The sequence below is a fragment of the Plectropomus leopardus genome, chromosome 12, assembly GCF_008729295.1.
Source record: "Plectropomus leopardus isolate mb chromosome 12, YSFRI_Pleo_2.0, whole genome shotgun sequence".
Classification (NCBI taxonomy): Eukaryota; Metazoa; Chordata; class Actinopteri; order Perciformes; family Serranidae; genus Plectropomus; species Plectropomus leopardus.
The window spans coordinates 33,319,571-33,339,500 of NC_056474.1; the positions used below are offsets into that span (position 1 = coordinate 33,319,571).

Consider the following 19,930-nt stretch of genomic DNA (forward strand, 5'->3'; position numbering starts at 1 on the left):
TCCTGTCCTATATAATAGAGACAAAAGGCAAAAAAACCCCTTAAAAATAGTACAGTAGCTCTCTACCTTTTGAGAAACCTACTTGTAAAATGTTAAGATATGAACACTAACACTATGTCTTCACCTTTTCATTTTTTACTGAAGCAAGCTGATTCTAAAGGAGCACTAACTAGTTAATGTCATAATCCTAACATTGAAGATTAACATTAAGCATGAAAAATGAGCAGAGTGGTAAAATAAAAAGCTGATTAATGGCTCAAAAAAACACTCGTCATAATTAGCAGAATAATTTTTGTTTTGTGAGGTCACACTGACCCTGATAAATGACCCCGCTGTGCCAAATATAAAAAAAAGATTCTTCAACGTCTTGTTGAGATGTTCACAAGAATGGACAGACAAAGGGCATCATGCAGCAACATCCTCTTAAATTTCATTTCAATGATGAATCCCACTTGATCATCAAAGCGGCATTAGATTAAAATACTAATACTTATACTTTAGTACAATAATTGATTAAATGTAAAAATTCCAGCTCCGGTCAGCAGAGGGACGCACAGTAACTGAAATTACGTTTATTGGGATCAATACATCGAGTAGTCTCCCTTTAGTCCTGAAATTTACTAATCCAGTCATTATATTTACTCTAAAACCCATCTAAATTTGATTAAATTATATTCCTGCATTTTTTAAATGTTCTTCAAATATAAAGCGTATTTTTTTTCTTCTGTTGGACAACAATTTGTGAACTGTGAAAGTGAGATTTTTTTCTTTTGTTCTCTTACCTCTGAGAAAAGCAAAAATAAGAAAACATTCAGAATGCTAAAAATCAATGTGAACTAACAAAATAAGATCAAATCCTGGATACAAGCAAAAATAAGAGAAAATTCATTCACATATTGTTTCTTGTGAGGCCAAAAGTCACAGTGACCTTCACCTTCGACCTTTGACCACCAAAATATATTCAGTTCATTGTTGAGTCCAAGTGGATGTTTGTGCCAAATTTTAAGACATTCCCTCAAGGTGTTCTTTTTATGTTTGAGATATTGGGCCTCGTGTTAGAAACAACATATGAACAAATTTTCTTTTATTTTTGCTTGTATGCAGGATTTGGTCTTATTTTGTTAGTACCTATTGATTTCTGGGATTCACTAAAGTTTTCTTATTTTTGCTTTTCTCTTAGGTAAGTGAACATTTTACCAATGGTCAGAAGCACTCAAGAAAAGAGAAAAACATCTCATTTTCACAGGCCACAAAGTTTTATATTTGAGGAACATTTAAAAAATGCATTAATATCATTCAAATTAAATGGAAGTTTTTATAACGACTGGATTATCAAATTTCAGGGCTAAAGGGATACCACGGTATTATACTCAGTCTATGATCCCAATGACTGTAATTTCAGTTACTGTGCATCCCTCGGCTGACCAAAGCTGAACTGTAATTAAGTAAATTTACTCAAGTTCTGTACTTTAAGTACAAATCTGAGGTCACTTGAGTATTTTGGCTGCAAACTGACAGTAGTGAGCTTTGCTCATGGATGTCAGTCAGTCATTTTCTGTAACTGCTTGTCCTTGTAAGGGGCGCGGGGGGCTGGAGCCAGTCCCAGCTGTCATTGGGCAGAAGGTGGGTTACACCCTGGACAGTTCGCCAGACCATCGCAGGGCCAACACATATAGACAAACAACCACACACGGCACCTCACGGCAATTCAGAGTCACCAATTAACCTGAGCTGCATGTCTTTGGACTGTGGAAGCCAGAGACCCCGGAGAGCACCCACGCAGACACGGGGAGAACATGCAAACTCCCAAACGCACAGAAGGGCCCCCGCCCGGACCGAACCTGATAAACCCCGTTCCAACTGGGATTCGAACCAGGGACCCTCTTGCTGTGAGGCAACAGTGCTAACCACAAAGCCACCGTGCTGCCCGGATGTATTCTAACGGCGTGTACCCACCAAACGCGATTAAAAATGATTGCGCCTCAAGATTACATACAAAGTCAATGCAAAGACGCGATTTGACGCGTCATTTTGCCGGGCGACGCGATGGACGCGATTGCGCGGCGCGTTGGATGCGAAATTCGCGTCGCGTCCAACGCTCGAGTTGAAATAATTGAACTTTTGCGGGGTCGTCGCGTGAAGACGCGCCGCGACAGCCTATCAGCGTTGAGATCGTCATCGACGTGCTGACGTATGGACGTCCTGGTGTTCCCGCAGACGACGCTGGGAACTTCTCCAGAGCAGGTACAGTGCAGCAATCGTGGTTATCTCAGGCATGGTCAACGAGAGAATGAAATGGCGGAAGAAATGTTGTTGTTTGGGCGGGCTCGACGCGCAGCGCGATTTCGTCGCGCGTCGAGTCCCATTTTGGAGTTTTTGTACGAGCGTCAAAACTGGAGCGTCGGGCGCAACGCGATTTCATTTGAGGCGCAATGAAATAATTTTCATCGCGTTTGGTGGGTACGCAGGGTAAGGAAGTCTGGATACAGCTGTGGGGGCGGGGCCTCATTCATTCCTATGAGAGCTGCTCAGTGGCGCATGAAGCAGAGAAAACTCTTTTTCCGGGTTTAGAAAAGTGTAAAATACCCTGATCTACTGGCCCATAGAGCATGCGTGGAAGTGATTAACGACAGCCGAACGTGTCCGAGTCTCCCTGAGCACTGACTCCGACTCACTGGCTCGCTCACACAGATGACCCGAGTGCTCGAAGTGAACAGTGCCGGTGCACGAGCATTGCTCTCATAGTAGCTTAGCTTATTAGCAACAGCAGCTAATCGGCGGTATAACGACAGCGCTGTCGGTTTTAATATTTACGTGATTATCAGATAATGGTATATTTATCTCTCTACACACACACACACACACACACACACACACACACACAAATATACATACAACTCATCAGGGAATCATATCGTAATCACGACCGGAGAAATCAAATTAACAGAATCGGAATGTGTTGTGCCCATGAAAAGGTAATAAAAGGTGGTGCTTGTAATATTGCCCAGTGTTTTTATTACACAGCTCAACTTTTAAAAATACTACGTTCAGTAACTTTCAGTAACTGTCACTAGTGGTCAGCGCTGGTCACTGATAACCGGTAGTTTGAATACAGACCGTAGACTGTATATACGGTCTCTGATACAGACACGGTAAGATGTCCATATTACAGCTTTACAGCCAGCAGGATATGGATGTGTTGTAAAATTGTTAAAATTATGAATTGTGGTTAAAAAAAATGATGAATTACAGCAAAAATACCCATTACTACGGCCGGTACAAAGCCTGTGCTGTGTCAGAAACTCTTAGAGTTACATGCGCGTTCATGCATTAGAGTCCGGGGGTCCGGTGCGCATTCATGTTATGTCTGGAGAAACACCGAATTCCAAATCTTGATCCGGAAAATAGCGCATTTTACGTCTTTAGGACTTAATGTTTTTAATAATGGCTATATAAAAATGCATTCTGAAAAGTCAACAGGTCTCAAAAAAACGTATCCAGTGATTTAAGGAGGTCTCTTTCCCAATGTTAACAAATGGGGAAAGGTCTTTCTGGGCCAGTGTGCATCACGTGACGCTGTAGTTCCACTTTCGACCACTATGTAAATTTTGCTTCAGAGGGTGGCGCACTTCCTGGGGGCTTGGCTTCGCTGAGTGTGCGCGAGGGAGGGTGACTGTGCAGCAAGTGTACAGCAGTGATTGGGACTGCGTAGAGCCTCCCCCCCAGCTCTGATTGGTTGATCTCTGCCAGAGGATTTCTACAAATAGCAATAGAGTGGCCCTTAAACGCAGAAGTCCGTTAGTCTCTTAGCACTCCGGTTCCCTCACAGTGGACACAGAAACTCATTAAACCCACTTGTCCGTTACAGCTTTGCAGAGTCGCGCTCGAACTTGTCGATTTATCTGTTTATAATATTTTAGATCATGTTTTAACATGTTTTTACAGTGTTTGTAGTAGTGACATTTAATACATGCGACCACGATGTAGTTCACGTATAGCCTAACAATAGCTTTTTGCTTCTGCCGATTTCATTTATGCTTCAAAACAAACAATAGTGGCATTCAACTGTGAAGATTATAATGCAGAACAAAATGTCTCATAAAGTCGTGTTGGCTTAGAGAGCTTATTTTTGGCGGTAATCGAAAATCCCATCAAAAAATCCTACAAGGTTTTTGACGAGGTAACCAATGCGATGGTTACTTCCTGGTTGGCCTACAGAAATACGTCATCCCTTCACCACTCTAGTGTCTAGCTGTGTCCCAATTCAGGGTCTGCATCCTTCGGAGGCTGCATTCGAAGGCCGATTACGTCACAGCGCTGCGCGAAGGCTGTCCCATTTGGTCAAAAGTCGAAGGCTCCTCCTTTCGCAGCCCACAAATGCGTCTGTAAGTATTGGGTTTTAAACCATTTGAAAATTAAATGCCAGATATTTTAAACTTTGAGGGACCTTAAAACCTCAGTTTCTGTAATAATTTGTAACACTAGTAATGCTAACATGTAGCCACCTAGCATAGTAGCTATGTAGAGCCAGCTCGGCGCTGTAGCCCCGCTGTGCTGCCCGCAGCAGAGGAGAGCTCCGCCCGCTGAGCGAGGCTCTGCTGCCCGTTTAGCTTGATGCCAGGAGCTCTCAGCCTTTGGATGTAAAGCCTTAAAAGCTTCACTTTCAAATGTCAAACGTCCAGAGGTTGACTTAAATGTTCTTGTGACTGTGGAGATGTTATTTATGCTTCATAACACTAGCTATATAAATGGATCAAGACTGAGGTTTGAGTCCTGCTTTATTTAAAGTGTGCAACTGTAGAGTCTAGTTAACTGTTTGGATTGAATATTAGATTAATTCAACATAATAAAATAATATTAAGAATAATAAAAAATATTATTATTTCTGTGACATAAGAACTTTTATGTTTGTCATGCTTTACATTTCATCTTGCTTAGGGAGCAAGGAGCAAACTGAAAGCTTCATAAAGCTGCGTGGAGAGAACGGCCATCTGTTCACAGGGGCCAAAAACACCGCCACTGTGGGATGGAGGTAAGGCAATAAAAAATAGCTCTTTTGTATTCTATAAATATTTAATGTTAAAGATACTTAAATTAACCCAAATCCTTTATAAAGTCTAAACTAAAATGATAATTTAAAGAACAAATTGCATCATGTAAATGTTTGAGAGATTTTGTGTCTGTCCTGATGATGTTTGTCTGTGTTTAGAACAATCCTGGAAAAAATGGGCCTGGAGGGGAAGATTGAGCCCCAACAGGCAAAAAAAAAATGGGACAATCTTCAAAAAAAAATACAAAGTATGTACAGGTTTGGATGGTGATTTCAAAACTAAATTATATTTGTTTTACGCATTCAAGTTAATAAATACTCTGTTATGCTGTAAAGCCCTCCGAGGCAAACTGTGGTTTGTGATAATAGCCTTTTTTAATAAAACTGACTTGCTGAAAACTGCTGCTGTTGACATGATTGATGTCCTTTGCCTCAGGATTGCAAATATCCAGGGACAGGAGAGGGGGTCAGTGGGAAGCCCACCGCTGCAACTTGGCCCTGGTTTGTCCTCATGGATGAGATGTTAGGACAGACGCCTTCCATGGCTCCCCCTGTCCTAATTGCCTCCATCCCTGAGGACACACCAGGGCCAAGTGCTGCGGGGGCTGATCACGAGGATGAGGAGGAGGAGGATGATGATGAGGAGGAGAACCAGCCAGGGCCAGCGAGGAAGAGAAAGAGAGGGAGAGAGGATGAACTCCTTAATTTAATTAAGGAGGACATGAGGCAGCAAAGAGAGGCAGAGGAGAGAAGAGCTCAGGAGAGCAGAGAGAGGATGGAGAGGCTCTTCTCTCTACTTGAGAGAATGGTGGACAGGCGGTGATTTTTTTTTTTTTTGTTGTTGTTTTTTGCTGAAAGTGTTTGAGTTCTGTTTTATATTGTTTATATTTTTGAATTATTTTGTACAGTTGTTTCACATTTAAGATTTTATGTTGTATTTATTAAATATTGTTACTTTGTAACACGTGTATTCCATTTAGTATTTACAAATGTTTTATTTTATTTACAAAAATCAGAACATTTCTAACTATTTACAAGGAGGCAGTCTTAAAATATACAATTATTTACAAAAATACAAATACAAATTAAATCAAATTATTTACAGTTTGCTGTTAAAAAAAAAAATATTAATCTTGTGAAAATAAAATAAAATAGGCTGAGCAGGAGTCCCTGGCAGTGCTGCTGGACTGGATGGGATGCCACAATGAAGACCCTGGTGTCTTCTGTCTGTCCTTGGGACATCATCTGGGGTGGTCTCCAGAGTGTGTTTGGGGATGCTTCTCTCCACTGTCCACCACATCGTCCATCAACTGGATTTGCAGGGCTGACTCATTCGACGGCTGCCATGTCACTAAGAATTTTTTATTTTAGAGGTGAGAATTAAACAAAGTGCAAACTCCTTTATAAAGACAAAATACATCCCACCACAAAACACTCTACAAAACACTTTAAAAGGGAATATCAGCTTTCAAATGATTTTACTTGCCGACTACAGATAGTCATGGTCGGGGTGAGCCTCCTCCAGGGCAGACACCTCCGCAGACAGCTGGTCCCGCCACCGAGCACCACTGACAGCCTCCAACCCGTTCTCCCCCCCTCATCCTCCAGCATGTCGTCCTGCAGCTCATCCTGTGGGGCCATGATGTCTCCCGCCCCCAGGCAGATGTTGTGCAGGACGGCACATGCTGTTATGACCTGAAATGAAAAAAAAAATTCATTAATTTTGATTTACTCTGCTTCACTATTAAAATGAAATCCTGTTGAGTGATGACGTACCTGAGGCACAAAGGTGTGGTGCACCTCCAGCGCTTGCAGAAAGATGGAGCGAAACCTGGTCTTCATCATTCCAAAGGCACGCTCGATGATAGCGCGTGCCCTGGAATGATGGTGGTTGAAGCACTGGGCTCCCACACCTTGTACTGGCCGCTTGTAGGGAGTGATGAGGGGGAGTGGCTGTTGGAGGCACGGGTACCCACCGTCTGCGAGGATGAAGTGCCCTGGAGGAGGGTAGATGGCCCGCCTGTACAGTGGGGTGTGCCGGAGTACTCTGGAGTCATGCACCAACCCCGGCCAGCCCACGTACGTATCGATGAAATGGCCCTGATGGTCACAAAAACTGCCTGCAGGATAACTGATGCAAACAGTTTCCTGTTCTTGTAACAGTGACCATCAGGGCCGCTTGGTGGCTTGATCCTGACATGGCAGCCGTCGATTGCTCCAGCAGCTTTTACAAAAGCTCTGTGTCTTGCCAGCCCTGCAAATCCACGAGTTACTGTCGCCAGGTCTTCTGCAGTCCTGGGAGGCAGATGACCTTGTGGCGAATTGCCCACCTCCTCAGTAACTCGGTGGACGATGCGGTGGACAGTGGAGCGAGGCATCCCAAACACTCTGGAGACCACCCTGTATGACGCCCCACTCGCCAGCCAGAAGAGGAACACCAAGGTCTCTATTGTGGCACCCCATCCGTGTCTCCGCTCCTGGTGGAGAAGGTCCAGCAGCACTGCCAGAGACTCTCTGCTCAGCCTGAAGTCCTGTCTGGTGTCACCCTGCCCAAAAAACCTGTCCAGCACAGGGACGGCCAGGTTTATCCTGCAGTACAGGGGTCTGGTCTGAATTGGGAAAGGAGGAGAACAGGGGATAAAAAATGATTATCTCAACAAAAGCTATTTAATTTGAGTTAATGAGATCTTTTAGTTAATTTCATAGCTTAGATAGATAAATGCTTATTCTGTCTATCCACTTGAAAGAGAGTTAGTTGATCACTTGATCAAAGTAACTGTTTTCTTATGATCAACATCAGGTTATCAGTCACTTTATTAATTTGGAATATATTAATTATTAGAAATAAAATGAAACAAATACAGCACAATACATTGTAGAAAGTAATATACTGCACATTAACTAAACAATATTGGACATCAATGTACATTTGAATATTGTAGCCTGACATCTCAACACTAGCGTCGGCGGCTGATTTATCTCCGGCTGAGAGCGGACCATGGAGAGGTAAACCTGTTATTTTAACCCAAAGCAATGTTATCATTAGCTAGATAACAGTTATGCTAGTTAGCAGTAACTAGCATACCTGTTATCTAGCTAATGATAACATTACTTTGGGGTAAAATAACAGGTTTACCTCTCCATGGTCTGCTCTCAGCCGGAGATAAATCAGCCGCCGACGCTGGCGCTGACGGAGGCGCTTCTCCTCTTCCTCCAGTAAAATAAAAATTAAAAATAATAAAACGATTAGCTCAGGCTCCATAACTTCTTTCTTTTGTTTTTTGAGTTGTCCCTCTTCTCTCTCCCGCGAGCGCGAGCCTTGACAGTAGAACTCCTTTGTGACGTAGGGTAAGGGCGGGAATATCTCGTGACGTAACCAGGAAATCCTCCGAAGGCTAGACCGTCCCAATTAACAACCGTTGATGCAGCCTTTGGAGGTGCCTCCGAAGGAGTCGCCTCCGAAGGCCGCGTAGGCTGCAGCCTCCGAAGGATGCAGACCCTGAATTGGGACACAGCTTATAACAGCACCAGGAGGAGCCAGAGGACCCTGATTTTTTCACAGATCATCTGTCTCATATACTCCTCTCAGATTATTATAACAGTTTCAGAAAATATGACAAAAAGTTATTTTGAAAAAACTTACACACTGCAGCTTTAATACTTTAATGCATTAATGCAACTTTAAGTTTATTTAACAGAACATCCGTTTTACTCCTGCAGAAGTTCTTCTTTCAGACATTTTTGGTGTCATCTTTCCATTCATGTGTCAGAGTCTTTGGGCATGGCACAAAACCTGGTCTGTTGAGGGCTTGTTACTTATGCTAATGAATGACTCAAGATCGAGTGGGATTCATCATTGACCTCACCTGGGTAAGAGCAAATTTGGGGAGTTAAGAGCGTTTGGTGCATCTGGAGTTGACTTCTCTTATATTTCTCTTACCAGAAAATTACAAGAAAATATAAGAGAAATTTAAGACAATGTTGCTGCATGAGGCCCAATGACACATATGGACATACGGACAACCCAAAAACATAATTCCTCTCGCTACAGCTATCTCTGGCGCAGAGGCCTGAAAAGGAACATCAAGATTAAAAAATATATACTTAAGTCCTCAGCAGTATAACACCCATTAACTATCACTGTCTCTCACTGCTTTGAGAAGTTTTTCAAAGCAGAGAGACATCTCTTTCAGTGCTCTGTCTATATTTTACAATATAACAATGTGTTTGTTTTAATCTGGTGGCCCTAAAACAGTAAAATCTACAAGCAGTAGCCCATTTGAAGTCCTGTCAATCAATAAATAAACTCTGTCTTGATATGTGTATACTGTTTGCTAATTGTAACAGGTGTGTGTGTAACAGGCCTGTAGAGCCACAGGCAGACAGCCGCATCAAGCTGCTCGCACTGAGCTGTTAAAGGACAAGCTGAGTGCTGTTTGTGCTTGAAAATAAGAGCACATTTCTTTATTGTTTTTTGGGTAATATAATCTTACTATCTGTACCTGCTGGTTCTGGAAAAAAAAGATAAATCAATAATTTTCAACACTTAGTTTTATTAATGTGGTATTTACTTACACTGAAGTTCTTTGGTGCCCATGTTACAGGTGCGGTTTAGGCAACAGTGAGAACAGCTGGTGTCATTTCTAAATTTAGAAATCAGCCATGTTACCAGCTTTGAACAGGCCAAACCAAGGCGCATTTTATTCCTACCTTACCCAAGTAGTTGCAGACCGTGTTTGGCATATCTTACTTCTAAAAAAGCTATTTCACCAAGATATTAACAAAACAAAAAAAAACCAAAACCTTGCTACCTTTTCAAAGCCCTCACAGGGACCTATTTAGAAGCTGCTGTCATGCTGAGCCCTACAATTGTATTTAACAGAATTTGTAAATAATAGGCTTCAGTGTTGTAATCTCTGGAACAGACAACAATAGACAGTGAAGGCTGGATTACCAACCAATCAGGGGCTGCCTGATTGACACTCATTGACACACGGTAAACCCAGGGCAACAAAGGAATGTTTGGATTATGGAACTTGAGGCAAAATACAACACATTTAAACAATGTGTAGAACAATGTTTGCACAATGCAAACATTCGCTCTGCAAATAAAGCATGGATTACTCTGAAATTGTTAGATTTTAGGAATGCACCATATCAGCACATCATCAGAGTCAGCAGATATTGGCTTTAAAATGTCATATCAGAATTAGCTAGCATGATTTTCATTAATATAACAAACCTTTTTCTTTTTAATTGACAAAGTGAACAGGTACAAAACAGCAACTCTACCTTAAAGTGTGTTTCTTATTTTACACAATGAATGGATATTTCATACAGTGAAAAGCATTTTATTTCATGTCTCCATCTGCTGGTGGTCCTTCACAGTAAGAGTATGTATAATCGGCCCGTTCTCAATCCCAATTGGTCAAATACATCCAGCTGCACAGCATCAGCTGAGAACGTGGCGGAACAGAACTTGTGGCTGTGGCCTGATTGAACCTCATGCATGTGCATAAAATGCAGAAGGATGGCAACAGGCAGTGAAGTTGCCAGTGACTTTTTTAATGTAAAAAAGTGAAAGTGAAGTGTAAATGTGCTTATATGGTAGGCAAGAGGGGCGGTGGAGGGGTCCCACCAACAACTGACTTTCATGCAGGAGTCCGGAGTTTGCTTCTTGCGTGGATGTAAGTTACTACACCTTACCATGTGTCTCATTTGCCTAAACCTAACCACTCTGATGGTCTTTTTGGTTGCCATGTGCTCATGCTGTGTAAACACAACAATGTGCTGGGTAAAGTTCACCATGTGCATTTGTTGACATAACTGTAAAGGCATCCCAGAGCATAAACAGCTGATGCAGAAGGATATCTAAAATGTCATTAGTAGATGCGGAAGGTCCAGACAGAGTGGCAACATGTGATGCGTTGGGATGAGAACATGTTGGCAGAATATGATGTTAACTCCACAACAGAAGAGACTCGATGATCATTAAATAAAGTGGCGATAAAAATGGATATATCGGCATATCCAATATTAGCAAAAAATTCAATATTGTGCATTCTTATTTTAGTTTAATTAAATGCCATGAAAATGTTGTCAGTTGACACACATATATATGTGTCATATACTGTTTATATCCAGGTACAGAGCTCTGGTTGAGTTCATTGCAGGCTGGTACCTTGACTTGCCATGTTCAGCTCAATTACAATAGAACAGACCTCCCTGGATATTTTATGAACAATTTGTTTCTCAGATAAATTCAGGCAATGTGTTTATTATCATATGATGGAGGATTAGGTCCATGATTAGGGCCAAAAAACATCTCTTTTAATACCATATTACCCAACTATCTGTTTTTACTCTGTGTATTTTATCCATAAAATAACAAGTTTAATCTCATAATGTCATGACTTTTTTTTGTACAGTATTTTTTCTACAATATTTTTACGTTTGATTCCATAATATTACAACATTATTCCAGTGAATTTATGAGTTTAATCTGGCAATATTACGACTTTATTCTGGTAGATTTACGAGTTAAATGTATATATTTAACAGTTTGATCTCACAATATTATGATTTTTTCTCCTTTATTTACAAATTTAATCTGGTAATATTAGGAACTTTATTCTCGTAAATTTACGAAATTAATCTGGTAATACTACAAGTTTAAAAAATATATATATTTATGAGTTTAAACCTGTAATATTACAACTTTATTCTGGTAAATGCATGAGTTTACTCTGGTAATATTAAAACTATATTCTGGTAAATTTATGAGTTAAATCTTATGATATTATCCTACGACCTACATTTGCGACTTTAATCTTGTAACATAATGACATAATGACTCTTGAAATCTAACATAATGTCTTCATTCTTGACTTTCTTTAAAATGTCAGTGGTGGAAACATTGATCTGATGGCTGTTGTTTCCCTCCTGCAGTCAGACCTGAGGCCTGCAGAACTCAAGAACACAAGGTTTAAATGGCTGGCTTTAATTTTGAAAAGTCCAACAGGAACAGCATATCGTGTCATCGCGTGAATGTCGGAGGGGGAGAGTCTCTCCTCTCTCTCTCTCTCGGCAGTCAGCAGAAGAGCGACTCTGGCAGCCGTGGCGGCCGCCTCTCACACTCCCACGCCCCGCTTTCAATAACCGGCAACTTAGTTCTGATGAGCCTAGCCGCCGCCACTCACCGAGCCGTCACAATACCGCGGACAGTTTACCTTCTCATCGGGGCTTCTTCCCGCATCTGAACACAACCCCGCACTCAGGACTTGATCATTAGCCGTCCAGCAGCACCTAACCCTCCGTGTCTGAATGACGGGCGGCCGGTTCGACTTTGACGATGGTGGCACCTACTGCGGAGGCTGGGAAGACGGCAAAGCCCACGGCCAGGGGGTGTGCACCGGACCCAAGGGCCAGGGCGAGTACTCGGGCTCGTGGTCCAACGGTTTCGAGGTGGTGGGCGTGTACACCTGGCCCAGTGGGAACCTGTATCAGGGCTACTGGTCGCAGGGGAAGCGCCACGGACTCGGCGTAGAAACCAAAGGGAGGTGGACATACCGCGGAGAGTGGGCTCACGGGTTCAAGGGCCGGTATGGAGTCCGACAGAGCCTCAACACACCCGCCAGGTACGAGGGCACCTGGAGTAACGGACTGCAGGACGGATACGGCGTGGAGACGTACGGTGATGGAGGTGAGAGGGACGGAGGCTGTCGTGCTGCAAAGTCTGTTTCACTGTTGGAACATATTAACCACTATTTTTAGAAACTAACGTTACAGTGTAGGAAAAATATCGTACGCACGCGCACACGCACGCACACACACACACACACACACACACACACACGTGCGCGCGTACGCACGCTCTCTCTCTCTCTCTCTCTCTCTCTCTCTCTCTCTCTCTCTCTCACACACTCACACACACACACACACACACACACACAAGTTGAGCACTGGGTTTGTAATTAAACGATCATTGAGTTTAATAAAGGAGGTGTAGAAATACTTGTGAGTTTCTATACTTGTGAAAAAATGATTGAAGATTGGTTGATAGCCTGCATGAAGCGAGTATTAGCATTTCATTTTGCAAAGTTGACATTTTGCCCAGACTTGTAATCATATAGTATCTCACAGGGATAAACAATTCTGGTGTCCTGGTTAACCCCACAGAGCTGATCAGTTACAAACTGAGGACAAGGGCTCAACCACCAGCTTGTGCTCCAAAGAGTGTGTAAAATATACAGATTAACCAACAATCTGTGAAGAAGGCTAACTGAAGAAATTATTAAAATTCATTTTTATGAAATGCAATTTTATCATGAGATTTCATGGTAACTGAACTTCATTGACATTTTAGACATTTTACGAAATGGGTCTTTTTATGGAGTTTTTATTAATTTATGGTATGTTTCTCAATAACACATTTATTGTGACTTAGCTTAGAAGAGGATAAGCAGGAATAATTAATTAGTTCAGTTTATTTTTACTCTTTCATTTTACACACACACACACACACACACACACACACACACACACACACAAAGGCCTAAAATATACACATCAGAGCTGATATACATGCATCTTTTTGCATGTCAATTCTCATTTATACTCCCTGCGTGTACAAATCTGTTTAAAACTTTGTAAACGCCACTGTCATACACCCATCATGCATCCTTTATGTTGCCATAGATACAGCCAAAAGATGGGACTAGAGGACACTGTCAAAAGTTTCACACAACAAATGAGGCGAGAGATTGTAATGATGGACCTTTAAACAGTTGTAGACGGCGATGGTCTGTGTGGCCATTGTATAGATTCTGTGGACAGACAAGTCTTTCAACTGTTTTCACTATATATTATTACACATTACCAATTTGTTCTGTTCCACCATTATTTGAATTTCTTTGTCGTCTCTTACGGTTGTATCTCACTTGAACTACACTTCACTGCCCTTGCGTTGTCTGGTGGTACTGCCTGGTTACATTCTCAGATAACACTCACAAACACAGATGAAATGATGGCAGAGAATGGATGGAAGGCTTTGTCAGTCTCCGTATGAATAGTTGAGCAGAAATTAGCTGTTAGAGTGAGGGGCTGCCTCATAGGATAGCACCCTGAGCAGTTGAGGGTAAAGCGCCTTCCTGCAAGACACATCCGCAGTGCCTGAGGAGGTGAACAAGCACCTCTCCAGCACACTTGGTACTTGGTCTGAGCTGGACTTGAACAGGCCACCCTAGTTATTTTTGTTCTCTTTTTTTTTTTAACACAATCTGGTTTCCCTTGGGGCCTTCTTACTGTGGAGCTGGCTCTGACAGCCACTTCAGTGGTGACAGAGCCCCCTGGAAACACCTGTTGTGGAACCTAACTTTGACTCAAATTACTTCCCAAGCCAACTCCCCCCATCCCCTTGCCCCAGACTCAGCTCCTGCAGACCCATATATCGTGTCTCTTGTCATGACAGTGGTGTTGTCACCGCCCTCTCACCTTTTAGCCAATCAGCTACTAAGTGCTCTGCCTCTCACAAGGTAGCTACCAAATTTTGCCAATTAACTCTCTCCAAACATCATTGACTGCTGCTTTATACAATTGCTCTGGACAATTGTCCATGTCTCCGGATGGTTGTGGTGATGCATGGCTTGAGGTCATTGAATAATTAAGTGTCAAATAGGTAAAGCTGCAAACAAACCAGTTCAGATATGAATGGTATTTGGAGAGATTTTTATAAAAATGTAGCAGCTGTGATAATCATTAAGTAGGAGCAAAGCGCCCCTGCTAATGACACAAAGGGGAAACGCCACAGGAAATAAAGGGAAATAAATTGATTCATGGCACACTTTTTAAAGAATAACCTTTTTAATCTCTGGGCTTGGGGAAATGTGTCAAGTATTATCTTGATTTTTTTGGAAAATCACTTCAATACTGAAAGTGACAGTTTAGCTGTGTTGCTGAGTTATTTTCAATGCCTCCACACAGGCAATATTTAATTCAATTCAGTTCAAACAACTTTATTATTCCAAAAGGCAATTCAGTTTCAGCAGTATATCCCACTCTCATAAATGCGATGTCTCAAGAATGCCATGAGGGAGTTTCTCCAAATCTGGCACAAATGTCCACTTGGACTTTACAATGAACTGATCAGAATCTGGCAGTTAAAAGGTCAAGGTCACTGTGACCTTGTTTTGTGTAATGCTTCTGAACACAATATCTCAAGAAGGCCTTTAGAGTTTCCTCAAATTTTGCACAAATTTCCACTTGGTCTCAAGAATGAAATGATTAGTATTTGGTGGGCGAGGGTCAAAGGCTAAGGTCACTGTGACCTCCCAAAACATGTTTTTGGCTATAACTCAGGAATTTACGGGGTAATTATAATTTTTTCCCAGTTATAGTGTTTTTTCTTCTATGGTCGCTGTGAGGGTGTAAGGGCAGAGGGGTGTCGTATGCTGTAAAGCCCTCCGAGGCAAATTGTGATTTGTGATAATGGTCTTTATAAATACAATTGAAATTGAAAATTGAAATTCCAACAACATTTCACACAGATGTTAAATAGGATATAAAGATACAGTGATGACATTTTATATCCAAAGGTAAGACTAAAGGGACATGACAGCAATGAACCTTCATTTGTTATGGTATTGCAAATAGGGATGCACAATAATATAGGCACATCATCAGTATCGACAGAAATAGCTTTTAAAATGAAATATCAGAATCAGCAAACATGTTAATTTCTGTTGATATCACAAACATATATATATATATTGGTATATATATATATATATATATATATATATATATATATATATATATATATCTATATATATATATATATATATTGTTCACATAATTTCTTATTTATGTTTGCTTGATGCTGTTGTTTTCATTAAGTCCCCATTCATCCTCTTCTAGTAGCAGTAGTAATACCAGTCACTAGTTGAATCAGATAGAGCAGCAGTTTCAGCAGCTGTAGTAACAACTAGAACATTTCTGCATAAATTTTGAAGGGTGCCTGCTCCTGAGCCAGGTGCTAATCATGTATTGATGGCAGTAAGTACATGCAGGGCCACTTGTGGTGCAGTGGAGCCACCAGTGTATACTAGAATACGTAGCCTAGTATATGTAGCCTCCTCCAGAGGGGCCACAAGGGCCAGTGAAAGGCCTCTTCCTCCTGAGGGGCCACAAGGGCCAATTGGGGCCACAAGTGGCCACTAAGTGGCATCTTTGTATTGGAGAGGACACGCTGACATCAGCATGTCTCTGTGTTTGTATGTCTATTAGACTAAGGGCATGTATTTGCTGACTGTAGTAAGACTTTTACAATGTTGGTAAATGTTTACAGAAATCTAAACATAATCCTGAAAGCAGCATTGAAGAAAGAGAGAGATGTTTATAAATATTTCTTCAATGTGTGTAAATATCTGTGTGCAGCATTTTAATTATGAGAGACACAGAGACAGACATAGAGACACAGAGACACAGGGAGACAGACAGAGAGACACAGAGACAGACATAGAGACGGACATAGAGATAAAGAGAGACAGAAAGAGAGACACAGAGACAGACACAGACAAAGAGAGACAGAGAGACAGATATAAAGACACAGAGACAGACAGAGAGACAGAGACAGATGGAGAGACACAGACAGAGACAGACAGAGACACAGAAAGAGACAGAAGGAGACACAAAGAAGTAATTTAAAAACGTACATTTCTAGAAGTTTGAATCTGTTAACTTTTAGAGGCATCTGTGTATTGACGAACACACACACGCCAGTATGTCTCTGTGTGTCAGTGGCCCTTGCTATGTTAATTAATGGCCCACCTGCACCCCTATTCCCTCCTTTCCTCTCAGAGTGCAGTTTAGAGGAGGCAGTTGCATTTGTTAGATTTGATGCAGATATTTGCTGTCAAACTCATCCACTTGTCAAATTATGATATTCAACAGAGACGTAAGGTTCTCCCGAACGCACACTAGTGTTTCCCATTATTTTCCCTGGGGCCCGCAATAGTCTCAGTGGAGCTGGACTGTTAATTAAGAGCCGTATTAAAACACTGTTGAGTTATTTGTAGCCCAGTAGTGGCAGAGACGTGCAGCAGAACATCAGGCGTATTAAAAGTGAAACTGAACCGTTCATTCTGCTGGGCCTAAAACTGTCTTTCACTTACAAAAATCTGCAAATACCTCCTCTCATCTATCGATATGATAGGTTGTGAATGTATCAACAGATCAATTATCCACCTCAGGAGTGAGATTCAGCTGCGAAGGAGAGAAAAAGAACTCTGCGCAATACATACACAGGCAAACTGTGGGAAACACTGCACACATATGTACACAGTCCCTGACACAACCCAGGCTTCGTGCAGTAGTAATGGATATTTTTGAATCATAATTCATCATTTTTAACATTTTACAACACATCCATACGCTGTTGGCTATAAAGCCTGTAATATGGATGTGTTTCCGTGTCTGTATCAGAGACCGTATATACAGTCTGCGGTCTGTATTCAAACATGGTTATCAGTGAGCAGCGTGGAGCTCTAGTGACAGTTACTAAACAGTGCTGAATGTAGTATTCATTATCAGAATCAGAATCAGAATCAGAATACTTTATTCATCCCAAGGGAAATTCTGTTTTGTAACAGTGCTCCGCTCAACAACAACAAACAGGTAAGAAAAACAAGACAATGCACATAGTGCACATAATGACAGAATAAAACTATATACATAGTGCAAAGAGCAGTGCGCAAGAAATAAATAAGACTGTACAATAAAGTGTCAGGTTATTATGAAATAACCTGACACTGTGCAGTGAGTGTGGAAGGATGACAGTGAATTTACAGAGATGAGTTGTACAGTTTTATTGCCACTGGGAGAAAGGACCTTCTGTGACGCTCAGTTTTTGAGGTGGGTGGTCTGAGTCTGTTGGTCCGTGTGCTCCTGTGCTGGACCAGGAGCTGATGGAGGGGGTGGGTGTTTGTTGTCCAGGATGCTCCGTAGTTTGAGAAGCATCCTTCTCTCCATCACTGTCTCCAAGGAGTCCAGTTTCACCCACACCACATCACCAGCTTTGCGGATGAGTCTGTTGAGTCTGTTTGCATCTGCAGCCCTCAGTCTGCTGCCCCAGCACACCACAGCAAACAGAATCGCACTAGACACCACAGACTCATAGAACATCCTCAGCATCGTCCTGCAGATGTTGAAGGACCTGAGCCTCCTCAGGAAGTAGAGGCGGCTCTGTCCTTTCTTATAAAGGGCTTCGGTGTTCCGAGCCCAGTCCAGTTTATTGTCTATGTGGACTCCTAGATATTTATAGTCCTCCACAGTGTCCACGTTGACCCCCTGGATGGAAACAGGGGTCACAGGAGGCCTGGTCCTCCTCAGGTCCACCACCAGTTCCTTAGACTTTGCCACATTGAGCTGCAGGTGGTTCAGCTCACACCATGAGACAAAGTCCTCCACTACAGCCCTGTACTCAGTCTCCTCATCCCTACTGATACATCCAACTATGGCAGAGTCATCAGAAAACTTCTGAAGGTGGCAGAACTCTGACCGATAGCTGAAGTCCGTGGTGTAAAGGGTGAAGAGAAAGGGAGAGAGAACAGTTCCCTGAGGTGCCCCAGTGTTACTGACCACTCTCTGTCTGACACACAGCTCTGCAGGCGCACATACTGTGGTCTGCCAGTCAGGTAGTCAATAATCCAGGACACAAGAGGGGCTTCAACCTGCATCTCCGTCAGCTTCTCACCCAGCAGAGCCGGCCTGATGGTGTCAAAGGCGCTGGAGAAATCAAAAAACATGATCCTCCCAGAGCTGGCTGGCTGGTCCAGGTGAGTGTAGACTTGGTTCAGCAGGTAGATGATGGCATCATCTACTCCCAGGTAGGGCTGGTAGGCGAACTGGAGGGGGTCCAGGGATGCAGTGACCATGGGCCGAAGCTGATCCAGAATCAGGCGCTCCAGGGTCTTCATAACATGTGACATCAGAGCCACTGGTCTGTAGTCCTTATTGCTCCTGGGATGGGGAGTCTTCGGGACCGGAACCAGGCATGATGTCTTCCACGTCACAGGGACCCTCTGGAGGCTGAGACTCAGGGTGTAGAGTCGATGTAGAACTCCACACAGCTGGGGGGCGCAGGCTTTGAGAGCACCCCAGGCCTGACACCGTCAGGGCCTGCTGCCTTGCCTGAGTGGAGGGCTCTCAGCTGATTCCTGACCTGGTCAACAGTCAGGGACAATGGAGGACCTGGTGGGGAGGGGGGAGAGGTGGGGTCTATGGGCTCTGATGTGACAAGGGGGGCGGGTGGCTGAGCGAAGGTGTGAGGTGGAGGTGTGAGACCCTCACAGGACGATGAGTGAGGATAAGGAGGAGGGGGGGGGGGAGGTGTCAGGAGATCAAAGGGCGCTGGTTGGGGACAGACACCAGCAGGGACTGATGGGGGTTGAACCGGTGCCACTGAGTCAAATCTATTGAAAAACAGATTCAACTCGTTGGCCCTGTCCATGCTGCCCTCAACCGCCCTCGCCCTTAGGTCTGTAGCCGGTGATGGTGTTCATGCCACTCCAGACTTCCCGTATATTATTTGTCTGGAGTTTGGACTCCAGCTTCCTCCTGTAAAGTTGAGCTGTGCATTAATCACCGGGCAATATTACAAGCACCACCTTTTATTATATTTATGTGGGCACAACACATTTTGATTCTGTTAATTTAATTTCTCCGGTCGTGATTATGATATGATTCCCTGATAAGTTGTATGTATATTTGTGTGTGTGTGTGTGTGTGTGTGTGTGTATAGAGAGATAAATATACCATTATCTGATTATCACGTAAATATTAAAACCGACAGCACTGCTGTCGTTATACCGCCGATTAGCTGCT

The 19,930-nt window shown here is 42.7% G+C and overlaps 1 protein-coding gene across 1 annotated transcript in view; it reads left to right on the top strand.

Moving 5' to 3' along the window:
- Window positions 1-12,147: 12,147 nt before the first annotated feature.
- Window positions 12,148-19,930, top strand: part of LOC121951734 (junctophilin-1-like) — a 65,528-nt gene continuing 57,745 nt past the window's right edge. The window contains exon 1 of the mRNA XM_042498186.1: window positions 12,148-12,752. Within this exon, the coding sequence (XP_042354120.1) occupies window positions 12,374-12,752 (379 nt within the window). The 5' untranslated portion in view covers window positions 12,148-12,373. The remainder of the gene's footprint in view (window positions 12,753-19,930) is intronic.